This window comes from Rhinoderma darwinii, chromosome 2 (assembly GCF_050947455.1).
Source record: "Rhinoderma darwinii isolate aRhiDar2 chromosome 2, aRhiDar2.hap1, whole genome shotgun sequence".
Taxonomy (NCBI): domain Eukaryota; kingdom Metazoa; phylum Chordata; class Amphibia; order Anura; family Rhinodermatidae; genus Rhinoderma; species Rhinoderma darwinii.
This window is the reverse complement of record NC_134688.1, coordinates 92855176-92876186: the sequence shown is the minus strand read 5'-3', so window position 1 is coordinate 92876186 and position 21011 is coordinate 92855176. Positions and strand designations below refer to the sequence as shown.

The following is a 21011-nucleotide window of genomic DNA, read 5'->3' as shown; positions in this document are numbered from 1 at the left end:
GTTACAATATATACTGTGTAGTTACAATGTATACTGTGTAGTTACAATATATACTGTGTAGTTACCATATATACTGTGTAGTTACAATATATACTGTGTAGTTACAATGTATACTGTGTATTTACAATATATACTGTGTAGTTACAATATATACTGTGTAGTTACAATATATACTGTGTAGTTACCATATATATATACTGTGTAGTTACAATGTATACTGTGTAGTTACAATATATACTGTGTAGTTACAATATATACTGTGTAGTTACCATATATACTGTGTAGTTACAATATATACTGTGTAGTTACAATGTATACTGTGTATTTACAATATATACTGTGTAGTTACAATGTATACTGTGTAGTTACACTATATACTGTGTAGTTACAATGTATACTGTGTAGTTACAATATATACTGTGTAGTTACAATGTATACTGTGTAGTTACAATATATACTGTGTAGTTACAATGTATACTGTGTAGTTACAATGTATACTGTGTAGTTACAATATATACTGTGTAGTTACAATGTATACTGTGTATTTACAATATATACTGTGTAGTTACAATGTATACTGTGTAGTTACAATATATACTGTGTAGTTACAATGTATACTGTGTATTTACAATATATACGGTGTAGTTACAATGTATACTGTGTAGTTACAATATATATACTGTGTAGTTACAATGTATACTGTGTAGTTACAATATATACTGTGTAGTTACAATATATACTGTGTAGTTACAATGTATACTGTGTAGTTACAATATATACTGTGTAGTTACAATGTATACTGTGTAGTTACAATATATACTGTGTAGTTACAATATATACTGTGTAGTTACAATGTATACTGTGTAGTTACCATATATATACTGTGTAGTTACAATGTATACTGTGTAGTTACAATATATACTGTGTAGTTACAATATATACTGTGTAGTTACCATATATACTGTGAAGTTACAATGTATACTGTGTAGTTACAATGTATACTGTGTAGTTACAATATATACTGTGTAGTTACAATGTATACTGTGTAGTTACAATATATACTGTGTAGTTACAATGTATACAGTGTAGTTACAATATATATACTGTGTAGTTACAATGTATACTGTGTAGTTACAATGTATACTGTGTAGTTACAATATATACTGTGTAGTTACAATGTATACTGTGTAGTTACAATATATACTGTGTAGTTACAATGTATACTGTGTAGTTACAACGTATAGTGTGTAGTTACAATATATACTATGTAGTTATAATGTATACTGTGTAGTTACAATGTATACTGTGTAGTTATAATGTATACTGTGTAGTTACAATGTATACTGTGTAGTTACAATGTATACTGTGTAGTTACAATATATACTGTGTAGTTATAATGTATACTGTGTAGTTACAATGTATACTGTGTAGTTACAATATATACTGTGTAGTTATAATATATACTGTGTAGTTATAATGTATACTGTGTAGTTACAATGTATACTGTGTAGTTATAATGTATACTGTGTAGTTACAATATATGCTGTGTAGTTACAATGTATACTGTGTAGTTATAATGTATACTGTGTAGTTACAATATATACTGTGTAGTTACAATGTATACTGTGTAGTTACAATATATATACTGTGTAGTTACAATATATACTGTGTAGTTACAATGTATACTGTGTAGTTACAATGTATACTGTGTAGTTACAATATATACTGTGTAGTTACAATGTATACTGTGTAGTTACAATATATACTGTGTAGTTACAATGTATACTGTGTAGTTACAATATATACTGTGTAGTTACAATATATACTGTGTAGTTACAATATATACTGTGTAGTTACAATGTATACTGTGTAGTTACAATATATACTGTGTAGTTACAATGTATACAGTGTAGTTACAATATATACTGTGTAGTTACAATGTATACTGTGTAGTTACAATATATATTGTGTAGTTACCATATATATATATATACTGTGTAGTTACAATATATACTGTGTAGTTACAATATATACTGTGTAGTTACAATGTATACTGTGTAGTTACAATATATACTGTGTAGTTACAATATATACTGTGTAGTTACAATATATACTGTGTAGTTACAATATATACTGTGTAGTTACAATGTATACTGTGTAGTTACAATGTATACTGTGTAGTTACAATGTATACTGTGTAGTTACAACATATACTGTGTAGTTACAATGTATACTGTGTAGTTACAATATATACTGTGTAGTTACAATGTATACTGTGTAGTTACAATGTATACTGTGTAGTTACAATATATACTGTGTAGTTACAACGTATAGTGTGTAGTTACAATATATACTGTGTAGTTACAATATATACTGTGTAGTTACAATGTATACTGTGTAGTTACAATGTATACTGTGTAGTTACAATATATACTGTGTAGTTACAATGTATACTGTGTAGTTACAATATATACTGTGTAGTTACAATGTATACTGTGTAGTTACAATATATACTGTGTAGTTACAATATATACTGTGTAGTTACAATGTATACTGTGTAGTTACAATATATACTGTGTAGTTACCATATATACTGTGTAGTTACAATATATACTGTGTAGTTACAATGTATACTGTGTATTTACAATATATACTGTGTAGTTACAATATATACTGTGTAGTTACAATATATACTGTGTAGTTACCATATATATATACTGTGTAGTTACAATGTATACTGTGTAGTTACAATATATACTGTGTAGTTACAATATATACTGTGTAGTTACCATATATACTGTGTAGTTACAATATATACTGTGTAGTTACAATGTATACTGTGTATTTACAATATATACTGTGTAGTTACAATGTATACTGTGTAGTTACACTATATACTGTGTAGTTACAATGTATACTGTGTAGTTACAATATATACTGTGTAGTTACAATGTATACTGTGTAGTTACAATATATACTGTGTAGTTACAATGTATACTGTGTAGTTACAATGTATACTGTGTAGTTACAATATATACTGTGTAGTTACAATGTATACTGTGTATTTACAATATATACTGTGTAGTTACAATGTATACTGTGTAGTTACAATATATACTGTGTAGTTACAATGTATACTGTGTATTTACAATATATACGGTGTAGTTACAATGTATACTGTGTAGTTACAATATATATACTGTGTAGTTACAATGTATACTGTGTAGTTACAATATATACTGTGTAGTTACAATATATACTGTGTAGTTACAATGTATACTGTGTAGTTACAATATATACTGTGTAGTTACAATGTATACTGTGTAGTTACAATATATACTGTGTAGTTACAATATATACTGTGTAGTTACAATGTATACTGTGTAGTTACCATATATATACTGTGTAGTTACAATGTATACTGTGTAGTTACAATATATACTGTGTAGTTACAATATATACTGTGTAGTTACCATATATACTGTGAAGTTACAATGTATACTGTGTAGTTACAATGTATACTGTGTAGTTACAATATATACTGTGTAGTTACAATGTATACTGTGTAGTTACAATATATACTGTGTAGTTACAATGTATACAGTGTAGTTACAATATATATACTGTGTAGTTACAATGTATACTGTGTAGTTACAATGTATACTGTGTAGTTACAATATATACTGTGTAGTTACAATGTATACTGTGTAGTTACAATATATACTGTGTAGTTACAATGTATACTGTGTAGTTACAACGTATAGTGTGTAGTTACAATATATACTATGTAGTTATAATGTATACTGTGTAGTTACAATGTATACTGTGTAGTTATAATGTATACTGTGTAGTTACAATGTATACTGTGTAGTTACAATGTATACTGTGTAGTTACAATATATACTGTGTAGTTATAATGTATACTGTGTAGTTACAATGTATACTGTGTAGTTACAATATATACTGTGTAGTTATAATATATACTGTGTAGTTATAATGTATACTGTGTAGTTACAATGTATACTGTGTAGTTATAATGTATACTGTGTAGTTACAATATATGCTGTGTAGTTACAATGTATACTGTGTAGTTATAATGTATACTGTGTAGTTACAATATATACTGTGTAGTTACAATGTATACTGTGTAGTTACAATATATATACTGTGTAGTTACAATATATACTGTGTAGTTACAATGTATACTGTGTAGTTACAATGTATACTGTGTAGTTACAATATATACTGTGTAGTTACAATGTATACTGTGTAGTTACAATATATACTGTGTAGTTACAATGTATACTGTGTAGTTACAATATATACTGTGTAGTTACAATATATACTGTGTAGTTACAATATATACTGTGTAGTTACAATGTATACTGTGTAGTTACAATATATACTGTGTAGTTACAATGTATACAGTGTAGTTACAATATATACTGTGTAGTTACAATGTATACTGTGTAGTTACAATATATACTGTGTAGTTACCATATATACTGTGTAGTTACAATATATACTGTGTAGTTACAATGTATACTGTGTATTTACAATATATACTGTGTAGTTACAATATATACTGTGTAGTTACAATATATACTGTGTAGTTACCATATATATATACTGTGTAGTTACAATGTATACTGTGTAGTTACAATATATACTGTGTAGTTACAATATATACTGTGTAGTTACCATATATACTGTGTAGTTACAATATATACTGTGTAGTTACAATGTATACTGTGTATTTACAATATATACTGTGTAGTTACAATGTATACTGTGTAGTTACACTATATACTGTGTAGTTACAATGTATACTGTGTAGTTACAATATATACTGTGTAGTTACAATGTATACTGTGTAGTTACAATATATACTGTGTAGTTACAATGTATACTGTGTAGTTACAATGTATACTGTGTAGTTACAATATATACTGTGTAGTTACAATGTATACTGTGTATTTACAATATATACTGTGTAGTTACAATGTATACTGTGTAGTTACAATATATACTGTGTAGTTACAATGTATACTGTGTATTTACAATATATACGGTGTAGTTACAATGTATACTGTGTAGTTACAATATATATACTGTGTAGTTACAATGTATACTGTGTAGTTAAAATATATATACTGTGTAGTTACAATATATACTGTGTAGTTACAATGTATACTGTGTAGTTACAATATATACTGTGTAGTTACAATGTATACTGTGTAGTTACAATATATACTGTGTAGTTACAATATATACTGTGTAGTTACAATGTATACTGTGTAGTTACCATATATATACTGTGTAGTTACAATGTATACTGTGTAGTTACAATATATACTGTGTAGTTACAATATATACTGTGTAGTTACCATATATACTGTGAAGTTACAATGTATACTGTGTAGTTACAATGTATACTGTGTAGTTACAATATATACTGTGTAGTTACAATGTATACTGTGTAGTTACAATATATACTGTGTAGTTACAATGTATACAGTGTAGTTACAATATATACTGTGTAGTTACAATGTATACTGTGTAGTTACAATGTATACTGTGTAGTTACAATGTATACTGTGTAGTTACAATATATACTGTGTAGTTACAATGTATACTGTGTAGTTACAATATATACTGTGTAGTTACAATGTATACTGTGTAGTTACAACGTATAGTGTGTAGTTACAATATATACTATGTAGTTATAATGTATACTGTGTAGTTACAATGTATACTGTGTAGTTACAATGTATACTGTGTAGTTACAATATATACTGTGTAGTTACAATGTATACTGTGTAGTTACAATATATACTGTGTAGTTATAATATATACTGTGTAGTTATAATGTATACTGTGTAGTTACAATGTATACTGTGTAGTTACAACGTATAGTGTGTAGTTACAATATATACTATGTAGTTATAATGTATACTGTGTAGTTACAATGTATACTGTGTAGTTACAATGTATACTGTGTAGTTACAATATATACTGTGTAGTTACAATATATACTGTGTAGTTATAATGTATACTGTGTAGTTACAATATATGCTGTGTAGTTACAATGTATACTGTGTAGTTATAATGTATACTGTGTAGTTACAATATATACTGTGTAGTTACAATATATACTGTGTAGTTACCATATATACTGTGTATTTACAATGTATACTGTGTAGTTACAATATATACTGTGTAGTTATAATATATACTGTGTAGTTATAATGTATACTGTGTAGTTACAATGTATACTGTGTAGTTATAATGTATACTGTGTAGTTACAATATATGCTGTGTAGTTACAATGTATACTGTGTAGTTATAATGTATACTGTGTAGTTACAACGTATACTGTGCTAGCAGAGCTCTCATTTCCTCTACAGCTGACAAAATACTTGGGGCTGAACTGATATATTTCACTGCCTTTAAATCACTCACAAGTCTCTTTTTATTTACAGGGACCTGTTGGCCCAGCTGGAGCTCCTGGTTTCCCTGGTGCCCCTGGCACTAAGGTAAGTGTCGACTTACAGCAATTTGTCAAGAGGCCGAGTCAATCAGACATTAGACTTGTAATAAAGCAGACAAGTTCATAGGTCTGATAGAGCTGCCTAGAGGATCTGTGAAGTCCACTTCAATAAGTAACAGGTCCTGTGTTGTGCTGCCTATTCATTTGGAAATATCTATCTATCTATCTATCTATCTATCTATCTATCTATCTATCTATCTATCTATCTATCTATCTATCTAATCTATCTATCTATCATCTATCATCTATCCAGGGCCGGCCTTAGGTTGGATGGCGCCCTGTGCGGACTCTCTATTGCCGCCCCCTACACAAACCAAAAATGAACCACATATATAGACATGCACATACTGGAACATATATACTGTACATATATAAAGACAGATATTTAGACATACAGGCAAATATACATACACACATCTGGAATATTTACATACAGGTAAATATATAGACAAACAGACACATATACACTCACACACCTGCAGATAAATACACAGACAGGAACATATACATAAAAGGCACATATATACAAGCACAAAGACACATTCACAAACAGACCCATATATACCCAGTACAGATAATGTAGTAGATGTTACCTGCAGTCCTATGTAACACCACAGATAACACAGTGATAACTCTTTGAGTACAGATAATGTAATAGTGTTATCTGCAGTCCTATGTAACACCACAGATAACACAGTGATAACTCTCTGAGTACAGATAATGTCGTAGATTTCACGTGAAGCCCTATGTAACACCACAGATAACACACATTAATAACTGAGTACAGATAATGTAGTAGATGTTACCTGCAGTCCCATGTAACACCACAGATAACACAGTGATAACTTTCTGAGTACAGATAATGTAGTATATGTTACCTGCAGTCCTATGTAACATCACAGATAACACAGTGATAACTCTCTGAGAACAGATAATGTAGTAGCGTTACCTGCAGTTCTATGTAACACAACAGATAAGACAGTGATAACTCTCTGAGTACAGATAATGTAGTAGTGTTACTTGCAGTCCTATGTAACACCGCAGATAACACACAGTGATAACTTTCTGAGTACAGATAATGTTGTAGATGTTACCTGCAGTCCTATGTAACATCGCTAATAATACAGTGATAACTTTCTGAGTACAGATAATGTCGAAGTAGAAGATTACTATACCCACAGCCACATATAAACACACACACACACAGAGACATATATATATATAAGTGCATCAGATTATATAAGGGGCAGCAGAGTATATAAGGGGCAGCAGGATATATAAGGGGCAGCAGGGTATATAAGGGGCAGCAGGGTATATAAGGGGCAGCAGGGTATAAAAGAGGCAGCAGGGTATATAGGAGGCAGCAGGGTATATAAGGGGAAGCATGGTATATAGGGGCAGCAGCGCATATAAGAGGCAGCAGGTTATATAAGGTGCAGCAGGTTATATAAAGTGCAGAAGGACATATAGGGGCAGCAGGATATATAGGGGCAGCTGAATATATATGGGGGGCAGCAGGATATATAGGGGACAGCAGGGTATATAGGAGGCAGTAGGTTATATAAGGGGCAACATGATATATAGGGGGCAGCAGGATATATAGGGGGCAGCAGGCTATATAGGGGCAGCACAGATATCTGCGTTTTATCTGTTCTACTTTAATATTGAACTCACACTTTTACAAAGAGACAAACACATGCACACACACACACACACACACACACACACACACACAGTAACATATACACATACAAACACAGAGACTCATACTGTATACACAGAGACACATACTATATACACACACATATACACACAGACACACATAGATACTCACCATCTCTCATTGCTGACCGTATCACAGGCTTTGTGGAGGACGGGCTGTGGGCGGAGCTTTCTCCTTGGCCTTTTATTTACTCCATGTGTGTAACTAAGAACAGAGCACAGAGTAGAGGCAGAGCCCAGTGGCACCCCCTACATGCTGGGAGGGTGCAGCGCCCTGTGCACTCACACAGCTTGCACACCCCTAAGGCCGGCCCTGTATCTATCTATCTCTCTCTATCTATCTCATATCTATCTCTCATCTATCTATCTATCTAATCTATCTATCATCTATCTATCTATCTATCTATCTATCTATCTATCTATCTATCTATCTATCTATCTATCTATCTATCTATCTATCTATCTATTTATCTATCTATCTATCTATCTATCTATCTATCTATCTATCTCATATCTATCTATCTATCTCATATCTATCTATCTATCTATCTATCTATCTATCTATTTATCTATCTACCTTAATCACCATTTCGCTATCGTTATTAATGCTAAAAGCAAAATGTGCGTAGAAAACTTTTAGATATTTGGAAATTCTCAGCTATAATGTAATTGATACATTGTATAATAATAGAATTGACTGAAAATGTATCAATAATTAGATACACTACATGAAAGAACAAACTGTAGTTTCTGGGGCTTATGTGGTAATCTAAATAAATTGCCATCGATATGTCAAACAATATGGCAGTTAAAACATGTACGTTATTAATCAATGTATTGCTTCATGTTACTCCACATATGCAATTCCAACATATGTATCAACTCACTATATTGGTTATTTGTTTAAAAAAATTGTGTACACATACAACAGGATAGACCTAATACATGGACTGCAAGTTGCAACAAACATGCTGTACTGTAAAATGCTGTGTCACGGATGACATTATTTTTAGCAGAATTGCATGGAACTAGCCTGCTCTTTAAACACTATTCACATATAACACCCCGATAAAGTAGAGCCGTAGCTAGGCTTTCCCTTACCTGAGGCGGAAGTTCATTATGCTGCTTGCCAAAACAAAGTGGCTTGTTGCCCCCCCTCCTCTCTGGCAGTTAGCATCCTAGGCACATGCCCCAGTTGCCCCCTCTAGCTAATCTCCTGAATAAATGCTAAAATAAGTAAAATATTATCCCACTATTGATCACTGTTATATGGACCACTGCAAAGATTAAAAATAAATTCAAACATTTAGGCTCTATATTCACACAGCGGAGTTTGCTTAGCGGGTCCCGTCACGAAATCCACCACAGAATTATACCTTCCCTTCACTTCAATGGGAGGTTTGGGCGGAATTCGCTGAAGATCGGACAGGACGCTTCTTTTGTCTTCTAGAGGAAAAAAATCAGCTAACGGGAAAAAAAAAGCGTCAGCCTCCCATTGAAATGAATGGGAAGCAGAATTTTGCAGCGGAATCCGCCGCAAAAATTATTTTGTGTGAACATAGCCTAACATAAATTCGCCCAGTAGATGTACCAAATAGAATGTAATGCAGGTTTTCACCACCAGGGGTCCTAATGAGGCACATTACAATAACTGCAATTTTTAGACTGTGGGTTTTTAAGTCTTTTTAGCTTTTAGTAGTTCAAAAAGAAAATCCAATAACAATGAAATTAATAGAAAGTATTTCTAATAAACTAATAAATAATTCTAAAGTGGGTGGTAGCGGGCCGAATATGTTGTGGCCACTTCTTACCAACGACAGCCGCAGCTAGCAGGTGACACTGTTGATCCTCTACATTCTTACTATACATTAGATGGGCCGGCAGCAAATAGTGATAAGAGCCACCAATACCTCTTGTTCTTGCTGCTTAAAAGAAGAAGATGCTGGCAGGTACCCAGAGACGAATGAAAGACAATAAAATGGAGATTTCACATTCCTAATGTGAATGTAGAACAAAGCAGGAGGCAGAGAAGTTCATACTGAGAAGAAGAGAACAAGAGCAGAGGAGTATGAGGGGGCCGGGCACACTTTAATGCAAGCCCCCTCAAGGTCTCAGAGGAGACCTCAATAGGAAGTTCTGTTATTGTTGCTGGGAAGTTTCTATTCGCTGGAGTTCTACTTTCAGCAGTTACCTGGGAAACAAGAACGCACAGGGGTCCGGCCTGGAATTTTGATAAACAGGGTCCTTTGTGAAAAGTAGACAGGAAGGAATGCATCAGTGCATGAAGAACACAATAGTCCCACATGCTGAATACTGGAGACATGTAGACATTTCACCAAAATGATTTATACAATATTACCTGAAATTACATAAATCCCAAAAATTGGCCAGAAGTACTCTCAATAGTTAACATTACTGCTACTTAATTCTGCATTTAGTGACTATGTTTTGCCCAAAAACTTAGTAGATTTGTTGGAAATGGCCATCAGTCCCCGTCCCCCCCCCCCCACATAAAGCATTTACCCTATTCTAACTGCCATACAGAAAAAGTGAAATTAAACATAATTCAATATATGACTTATTTAAGATAACAAAAGGGGCCATGTTTACTGTTTATTATAGCGTGAAAATCTCCCATAGCAGAGAGTGTATAATTATACCAACCACATATAAAATGTGAATTGTTTTATTTTTTTTTAGGTGCAAAACATTCATTAGGCCACTAGGTGGCAGTAGTGAAAAAATTCACAGACGTTCTATACACAAAGATCCCATTTTGTCTAAATTACTAGCATACAAATATGCTATGGCTTAGCCATACCCTACATTACTAGCTTTTTTGTAACAAATAAAAAAATAATACAAATATGACATTATTTATATTATTGATGATGTTTGCAGATTCAGTTATTAACTTATATAATTTTTATAATTACATGAATATTTTTTTTTCTATATAATCACTTCAAGAAAGCATCACACAAATTTTGACAGTTAAAAAAAATATGTAACTATTTGGGCAAGACATCAAATAATGAAATGTTCAGGAAACATTATAGCATATGATATACAAATATATATATAAAAAATTAATATCATAAAGACTTAATGATACGGTCAAAATACTTACCATTTGCTGTTTTTGCTTTGGGGACAAATCTGATAGAGAGTTCTTCTTATTGGGTTGTAATGCAGCAACAATAATTTATTACTCTTGGTACATTTGATGATAATAATAATTACCATCATGATCGTCAACATCATCATCATTCCAGTCGCCATTATCATCATCATCATCATCATCATCATCAAATAATGCTCATATGTGTCATTATAATTACCTACCTCTTTTTTTAGGGTGAAGCTGGTCCCACTGGTGCTCGTGGTCCCGAGGGTGCTCAAGGCCCCCGGGGAGAGTCTGGAACACCTGGATCACCTGGACCCTCTGGCGCTTCTGTAAGTTTCTTTAATGAGCAATTTATAAATCAAAATATCAGCTCAAAATTGGTCGAATGATCAGGTAGATTCAGAATTAATAAAGTATGCTCCAGTAGATGAAGAGATCTAGGAAAACATCCGAATGTTTAGGTTGTTTCTGTTTAAATGTCCAGCAATCTGTCAATTGCATATTTAATGAAAGTGATATATCATCCATACAATCTGAAGAGAGAACTGACATCTCATATGTGTATATTAATGCAAAGATGTAAGTGCTGGGAACCTGTAATAAATCGTAGTCTATATTAATCTAACTTCAACTAGTCTTGAATCACTACAAGTGTCAGAAAGGCTTTACTAACTGCTAAGAGTGTGGATTTCAACCTACTGGCCCCAAGTGGTATTGCAACTACATGTTCTACATCAGTTCCAAGTAATATTTTAGACATTTACTAGATTATCTCTTACAATCAAACTCATAATAGGCCAAGACAAAGTTATAATCTAGAGAACATATGCGTCATATTATTAATGGGTTGACGATTGTATGTGGTGATACAACCACAAGGTCAAATAACTGTTCCCATTCCTAGTACAAGAATAGACAGACACATTCTTAAACCTATTCAATTTTCAATGTTACATTTTTATCCAAATTTATATGAAACAGGGTTTGATTTACTTAACTGAAAAAATCATTGTAATTCTTCACAATTTAATTAATGTTTCATGAACATTAGAGATTAAAGTCATAGCGTATGTCATCCCACGCCATCCACGTGCTGCCATCATATCAACTGAATGACATGTAAAACTATTTTCCATAATATTGAAAAACTTTGGAAATGACTAGTAATGCCCATACCAACCAATATGTATATATCATGTATTGTATCTATTCATTGCTGTTTTCTATCATCTTAGGGTAACCCTGGTACTGATGGTATCCCTGGAGCTAAAGGTTCAACTGTAAGTAACTGAAACCTATATAAATGATTTATTATATATTAATTCTTATAATATATACTGTATGTTAGAACCTTCACCACTGATAGTGTATACTTGCCTTAGGCTGGTAGTAATTATTGGATAGATCCATTGATACAATAGGTAAATTACATTTATATAAGTTACATTTTATATATTAGGTGTTATATAGTTTTGTACATTATCAATTGCATTTAGATAATATAATATTCTTTGTTTGTGTCATCCCAAAGGGTGGTGCTGGTATTGCTGGTGCTCCTGGTTTCCCTGGTCCACGTGGTCCACCCGGGCCACAGGGTGCCACTGGCCCACTTGGTCCTAAAGGTCAAACAGTAAGTCGGTTCTACTTTATTGCTCACTTTGTATGTTGCCCTTGACCAGTATTATGAACAACTGACGTTTATTAACAATTAATGACCAATGTGTTCTTTGTCGTCATTGTAGGGTGACCCTGGTATTGCAGGTTTCAAAGGTGAACTAGGTCCCAAGGGTGAACTTGTAAGTATTGATTGAAATGTCTACCTAGTACACCTATAGCACCATGCTGAAAAGCTCAATGTTACATTTTGTATTCTAATAATCGAAGTTTACACAGATATTACATATCATATCCAATGCAGATTACAAGGAATACTATTTATAGTTGAGTCATTTCGAAATTTTTGTATGTTATCTGTCATGTTTGTTGGCAGGTAGATACATTTCTCTCCTAAAATGGTATATAAAAATATTACTCAAATAATACTGTAGTCCATATATCTAGTATTTGGTTAGTTATATATCTCATGACAGGCAAACAACATGACTAACTATGGTTTATACTGTGACTAAGCTTTATGCCCAATACTGATATAGATGTAATCATGTTTTGTAGGGACCATCAGGTCCTCAGGGAGCTCCTGGTCCAGCTGGTGAAGAAGGTAAAAGAGGTCCCCGTGGTGAGCCAGGCTCTGCTGGTCCTAATGGTCCACCTGGTGAAAGAGTAAGTTTCAAATTTCAAATTGTGAAATTAACAAATATTCTGTACCCCCCCCCCCATCTGTCCTCATCAAAAATGCTAACTAAAATGCCAAAAAATAAACAATTGCAAGTTTATATAGCAAGATCAGCTTACTGGTTCAATGCAGGTTAACACTCACTTCATGTATCCTCTATTTTAAGTTATTATAAAATCACAGGTTCGGTATTCTTTTAAATTCACCTGTAGCGGCTCATTCCCTATAATATGTACAGTACCCATCCCCCATACTGTATATTGCCACTATCCAACACAGTCTAATGTCACACTAAAGGTATTCTCACCCTTTAATGAAATAAACATTAGAGTATGGTGACATAATAATAAAGTATACAGGGGGTGATGATATCCATACGCTTTATAGGCTCATTATATAAATAGCAGTAAAGTTGACACTTCTGTTAAATATGTGCATAATGGGTGCTCCACCACTTTCACATATTCACAATCTCAGATGTTATTCATATCAATCGGACTAATTCCATTTATTGTTAGAACAGCCATCATCCCCAATACACTATACACACTACACTATTCATAGAAGATTATATACCTACCGACCTCCCCATTCTCAATGTACCCATGCCATTGAGACATATTTCACTTAGATACCACAACCCCATACCAAGAATGCAATATGGTTAGTAGTAAGGTGACTGTAAGAGCGGCACATAAGGGTACATACCTTACCTTTATTATTAAGGCACAATATTGATATATAGGTCCCTATAGTGGTTTACATTATGCTACACTTGAAAAAGGACACTATACTTAATATGAATAGTGCACAGCATAATGCACAGGAAGCTGTATATATGTTATTCTGTAGTTTGCATTGTACACTTACACTTGATATATACAGGCTTCTTTTCCCTCCTTACCTTTATAAATCCCATGTATAAATACTTTATCATGACCTTAAATACTCCAACCATGTATATACTGCACGTGCCATGATTTGCAGATACATTGGCTTATCATGGTGCTGTTAGCATTTTTGGAGTTTATCTCTAGTAAGTTCATAACTGCTAAATGGAAGTAATAACCATGTTAATGTTTCTTTCTATTACCAGGGTTCTCCAGGTAACCGTGGTTTCCCTGGTCAGGATGGTCTTGCTGGTCCAAAGGTGAGTGGAAATATTGTCTTGTTTGGATATATTATTATTATTATTATTATTTCATATCCAACTACCCTATATGAAAACCAGATATGATCTAAACTAAACCAAAGACAGTATCATGCTTTGGCTTTCCAAGTATAATAATTGAATATTGGAAGTGGTAATGTTGTCAAGAACTTTCTTAATCAGTTTAATTGTAGCTCAGCATTGATGATATTAAGGATACCTTTATATTTTTATTACATACATTTTAATTTAATTGTATTATTTTCCTTTTAGGGTGCTCCTGGTGACCGTGGTGTCCCTGGTCTTGGTGGTCCAAAGGGAGCTAATGGAGACCCTGGACGTCCTGGTGAACCTGGTCTTCCTGGTGCTAGAGTGAGTGAGATCAAAAGGAACATTGGGTCTCTGGGGCTTTTGTAAACTTGATAAAGCAGTTTATTTTTGCCTCTTATTTCCCAGTATTTGATTCCTGGCAAAAGACTTGGAATCCAAACTAGAACTTGAATTTAAATAATTTATATCTAAATGACCTTTTATGCTCCCAATCATATTAGCACAGCTTTATTACGCAAATATACACTTTACCAATTATACATTTATAGGTTTACTGCTATATTACGGATAAGACCTCAATTAGGCAGCATAAAATCATTCCGCCTTGGTTTCTGTTGCCCTTTTCGAAATCCAGCTAAGTAGGACAATGTAATTTATTTTAATTTGTCATGGTCGTAACTACCAGAGTAAAGGGGGTTTTATACTGGGCAATTATCGGGCAGACGAGCGATCAAAAACAGGGCAGCGATCAGCAGATGAACGTGCCAACGCTGTGTAAACAGGGAGATGCGCTGCCGACATGATAATAATGTATGGGGAAGAGCGATCAGCGTAATGACCGCTCATCCCCATCCATAGTTCCGTGTGACAGGAGCAAACGAGCGCCGATCAATGATGTCTCGTTGATTGGCGCTCGCTGCACTGGCCGATTATCAGGCAGTGTAAAAGGGCCTTTACAAGTATAGAAGCTATAGGGCCCACCAGCCAAGAGGGCCAACCAACACTCAGAGTTTAGGTGCAGTTAATGATCACTGGGGAAAGGGCAGTGGAAAATTGTATGCAGATCTGTGGGAGACAAAGGAATGAATAAACACCTAGAACAGAGTGGAGACCAAAATAATAATATGCTTCCCACGTCCTATCCTAAGTTTGTGTGGTTGCAGTAGGGCCCCATTCCAAGTTTTGCCATGAGACCCTATAGTTTCTTGTTATGCCCTTGACTTTTTTATTTATGTAGATTACATACATGCATTGTGTATTGTGCACTTTTAGCCATAGATTTGTACAGTTGCGTGAAGGAGCGCTATCGGTGGTCATTCCTGCCAACTGCCACAGGCCTCTAAAATAACTCGTTGACAGGGAAAGCTGGACGTGGGAATCGTTAATATTATAGACATAGAAGTACAAGTATTGCTGGTGTTTCTGCTATAGGCAGCCACATTTTTTTATTGTATTGTTGTTTCTTTACTTCATGTTTTAATGTTTATATGATTTTTGTATTATGTTTTTTTATGTGATTACGTAATGCTTTATACAATTTCCCAGTTGGGGATGAATAAAGCCTTCTATCTATCTATCTATCTATCTATCTATCTATCTATCTATCTATCTATCTATCTATCTATCTATCTATCTATCTATCTGTCTGCATAAGGCTTAAATTGATGTTGCTATCAATGTTTCAATTCAAAATGGTTTTTCATGATGAGTTTTTTTAAGTTTTTTTAACAAGTATTCTACTTCCCACAGGGTCTTACTGGTCGCCCTGGTGATGCCGGTCCTCAAGGAAAAGTTGGTGCAACTGTAAGTTTATGTAATATTTGCGATTTAGTTTTACATATGTAAACATATTATATAATATTAAGATGCTCTATATGATGCAATCGGTTGCTAATACAGAAAGTTCTCAAAGTAGTAATAAATGAAACATTCATTATGTTAAAGTTCAAAATTAAAGGCTATTTTTGATCACTTTTAGGGTGCTGCTGGTGAAGATGGTCGTCCCGGACCTCCTGGCCCTCAGGGTGCTCGTGGTCAGCCTGGAGTCATGGGTTTCCCAGGACCTAAGGGTGCCAATGTAAGTGCCTTTATTTGTCTGACAATTTTGCACACACAAGTATCCATATAATGGGAATCTGGTTAGTCCTTGAATTGCAGTGGCAGAAACTTTATCTAGTAGAGTGGATAACAATAAATCTATTCTCATCAGATTGATTCCCTGAATATTTACAATAGCTTTGCGAAGGAAGACTTGGGTTTCATAAGAGGAGAAATTGTCCAAAACTGTAAAATATTTATTTCTTGTGTTCAAATAGGATTTTGAAGAAGATCACTTTGCTTAGTAATATAATAATGTAAAATTCCTGTAATAAGAGAAATGTATACATACCATAGAGGGAACCCAAGCAGATGCTAGGGCCCCCATAAGAAAAGGAGGCCCATTCAGGCTGGCCCTATTCCTTTTCTATAGGCTATGTGTACCTACAAACGCCCTCCCCCTCTCCACAATTACAGAAACATTAGCAAACAAGTGAAGGGAAATGCCATAGGGCAATAGAGGGTATGACGGCATGAGCCTGTACCAGCAGGAAGGCTCATTGAAATTTAGAACAATTCCATATGATATTAACTGTTCACATCTTACACTTATTTTAGCTACCTACAATACGATATATTCAGTGAAATTATAACATTATTTATATATTATGCATATTATGTCCATGCCGTATGGATCATCCACTTTAACTTAGTATAATAATAAACAGATGCTTCCTCACCCAATGTATTATTACTATATGAATTATATTCAATATTGTTTTCTCAAAGTTATTCATTGATATTGACTTTTTCCTTTATTGTAGGGTGAAGCTGGCAAGCCTGGTGAGAAAGGATTATTTGGTGCTCCTGGTCTAAGAGTAAGCACTTTATCTCGTATGCTATAAAATAATTTTTCAAATGTAAATTTTCATTTCATCTTTTTTTTTTTTAATTATATGTATTGCTTTTACTTAAGAGAGATTAAAATACAGTCACATATTATTTTACATTATCAGATGGGTTGGACAGATGTTAGGAAATCTACTGACATAAAAAAGTGACATTACGCGCAGTTATGAGTTTTCATGAGATAATATTAATGCATTATGTATCAATATAATTATGTTATAATGCATCAAAACGCCCCTAACATTTGGATATCGCCTAGTACATCAATAGTACATCATTGTGTTTTTTTTAGTACTTTACCAATCTTATTTTAATAATGATAAACATTAAGGCTAATAAGAAGATATTCTTTGTTTTAGGGTCTGCCTGGAAAAGATGGTGAAACTGGCTCTCAAGGTCCAAATGGTCCAGCTGTAAGTATATATTTCTGTTTGGGTTGTCTTAAAACAAACGATTTGTTCTAGACCAACAAACATATTAGGAAATCTACTGTATGGATGTAGCATGTGCTAATTCTATCCATTGGCCATATTCATTTGGTATCACCATTTGACAGTAAAGCACTGGAATACCATCTGAGTCCATCTTTCTTATAACTGAGCATTATATGCTGAAATCAGAAGACATGAATGTGGAATCCACATATTTGATATATTAGGAGTGATAAGTCTCTTTGCAAGAAATGCAGGTGGAGGAACTTGAGTCCTATAGTATTTAGACAGACTGCAGATAAATATCCTGAGAGATGTCCAGTTAGGAGTGAGATTTGAGGTTGTTGGTTTATGACCAGATTATTGCAAGGATTTTAAAAAACAATATATTAATTTTATTATTATTTATTTTCCTGGGAGCAGAACATGTGAAATGCAGAAGGGTTGAAATACATAACATGAGACAATAAAAAGTACAATAAATATGAGCTTGATAAGTGACAGACTGGTTCAGAAGGAGAGAGGGACCTGCCCACGAGGGCTTACAATCTACAAGTATAGTACTATTTGACTAATGTCTAGCAATATTAAACATTGGCTGTGGTCCACCATAACTTAGGCAGAAAAATATCAAGAACTGTTGCTGACACACAATATGCCTTCAATTTAATATCATGATGCTACTGATAATGTTTATATTACAGGGGCCTGCTGGTGAGAGAGGTGAACAAGGTCCTCCTGGTCCATCTGGCTTCCAGGTATAACAATGCAGACATTATTGCATAGTCTATGGTGTAAAATCAATTTATATTCTCTAGTAGACACTCACTTATGTATTGTAATGCTTATTATTGTTTTTGTTTTATTTTACCAGGGTCTTCCAGGTCCTCCAGGTCCTCCTGGTGAGGGTGGCAAACCAGGTGATCAGGTGAGCAAAATATGTATTTCTGAAGCCAACTATTAATCTTAATTTTCTTAAAAAAGTCTATTATAGATCCAAACTGTTTACATTTTGGTATCAGCAAAATATAAAGACAAGTTAAGCAACAACATAAACATCATAAAGTCAGATATAAAAATTCTACAACTTTTATTGTATAGACAACCCCAACTAAACTTTACTTTTGGTTATTATAAGAACATCTGCTTCAACAGTAGTTATAATGTATCAAATTATCATGTAGTCTTGAATTCCAGTAGCTGCTCCTTCCCTATAAATGGGTTACCTTATCAGTGTACATGTACAGAAGTAGCCATCTTTATGTTGACTCCTAACACGTTAAATACACAGTGGCAAGAAACTTTAACTTGACTTTTTCAATAACTTTTCAATGGCTTTTGTTGTGTGACATCACACTGCAGCGAGTTCTCAAAGTCAAGATAACCTTGGCTACATCTATAGCATTTTTTTTTTTGTACTGTAATTGGCTTAATTTATTAGAATAAAATATGTCACTTCATTGCATCTAATTATCCCATGGTTCACCAGTATTTATGCATAAGTATAGTTTTCAACGATATTAATAAGTTAATCCGAGGCCAATGTACATTTCAAGGGAAAAATAATAGTTTCCCTGTGAAGATGGGACAATTGCTCCACGAAAAAGTTTGCCCTAAAATTAACATATGTAGGTATGGGTAAAATCATCTTCTAGACAACTAATAAAATGTATTAGAATGCTATTATCAGCAAGGATTAATATAGAAAAAATGTAAATGTATTTCCTGAGCTAACAGGATACAGAATATGTGTACTGTACTGTTCTTATTATCCCTTCATTTTTTTTCCTTTTACTAGGGTGTTCCAGGAGAGGCTGGTGCTGCAGGTCTTGTTGGTCCAAGAGTAAGTAATGATACTAATTACTCACATTAATGTTGTTTTCAATATAATTCAGAACATTATTAGCCATATGGGCACGCTATGCCAGATTTGTGGTGTAAAAAAGATGCAGTTTGCGCAAAAACTGAGTTCCTGCACAAAAAATTGTGACTTTTGTCTTTTTACAATGCATCCGCCTCTTTTCTGAAAAAGTGGGTGGGGTTAGTGAAAGGGGACGTGTCTTGTCATTGCTGGCATAAAATTATAGCGGAAATCTATGCTAGCTCAAGGCAGATGCGCCTTATTTATTGAAAAGCGTGTGCCTCTTAATAAATTAGGCACACCTTTCTCTATCGATCGTTATATTAAGACCCTATGTGATTTAGAAATACACATAGATATTAATACATATGTATATATTTATGTACAAATACATTAAAACAATTTCAACACATATTTCCATAACACTATGTACAATAATAAATAAAATGAAACATAAACCATGAAGAACATTCATTTGTATTTCTTGTATTTGTTTTCAAATTATCTTTAATCAATTTACCATTGCAATCACTTCATTGTAGGGCGAACGTGGTTTCCCAGGAGAACGTGGCTCCTCCGGTCCTCAAGGTCTCCAAGGTCCCCGTGGTATTCCTGGTACTCCTGGTACGGATGGTCCTAAGGTAGGATGAGTTTAACATATACTTCCATATTATTTACTCCTAGATGAAAGTAGGTATGTCCTACACAACATGTTTGAGCTATTTGGTTATGTGTCTTGTCTATACCTTGTAGGGTGCTTCTGGCCCATCTGGTCCAAATGGTGCTCAAGGTCCACCTGGTCTCCAAGGTATGCCTGGTGAAAGAGGAACTTCTGGTATTTCCGGTGCTAAAGGTGACAGAGTAAGTGAAGAAATTTTGT

At 33.7% G+C, this 21011-nt stretch overlaps 1 protein-coding gene and 1 long non-coding RNA gene across 2 annotated transcripts in view; one reads left to right on the top strand and one right to left on the bottom strand.

Annotated features, from left to right (window-relative positions):
- Positions 1-21011, top strand: part of COL2A1 (collagen type II alpha 1 chain) — a 57050-nt gene that overhangs the window by 21502 nt on the left and 14537 nt on the right. The window contains exons 18-34 of the mRNA XM_075851900.1: positions 6483-6536; positions 11630-11728; positions 12635-12679; positions 12931-13029; positions 13142-13195; positions 13572-13679; positions 14789-14842; positions 15116-15214; positions 16643-16696; positions 16872-16970; positions 17755-17808; positions 18199-18252; positions 18975-19028; positions 19145-19198; positions 20069-20113; positions 20674-20772; positions 20885-20992. Of these exons, the coding sequence (XP_075708015.1) occupies positions 6483-6536; positions 11630-11728; positions 12635-12679; positions 12931-13029; positions 13142-13195; positions 13572-13679; positions 14789-14842; positions 15116-15214; positions 16643-16696; positions 16872-16970; positions 17755-17808; positions 18199-18252; positions 18975-19028; positions 19145-19198; positions 20069-20113; positions 20674-20772; positions 20885-20992 (1233 nt within the window). The remainder of the gene's footprint in view (positions 1-6482; positions 6537-11629; positions 11729-12634; positions 12680-12930; positions 13030-13141; positions 13196-13571; positions 13680-14788; positions 14843-15115; positions 15215-16642; positions 16697-16871; positions 16971-17754; positions 17809-18198; positions 18253-18974; positions 19029-19144; positions 19199-20068; positions 20114-20673; positions 20773-20884; positions 20993-21011) is intronic.
- Positions 13512-19555, bottom strand: LOC142742307 (uncharacterized). Its single transcript, XR_012881347.1, has 3 exons — positions 19497-19555; positions 15084-15209; positions 13512-13668 (listed from the first exon to the last, which is right to left on the bottom strand). It is a non-coding gene; the product is annotated as an uncharacterized LOC142742307 (long non-coding RNA).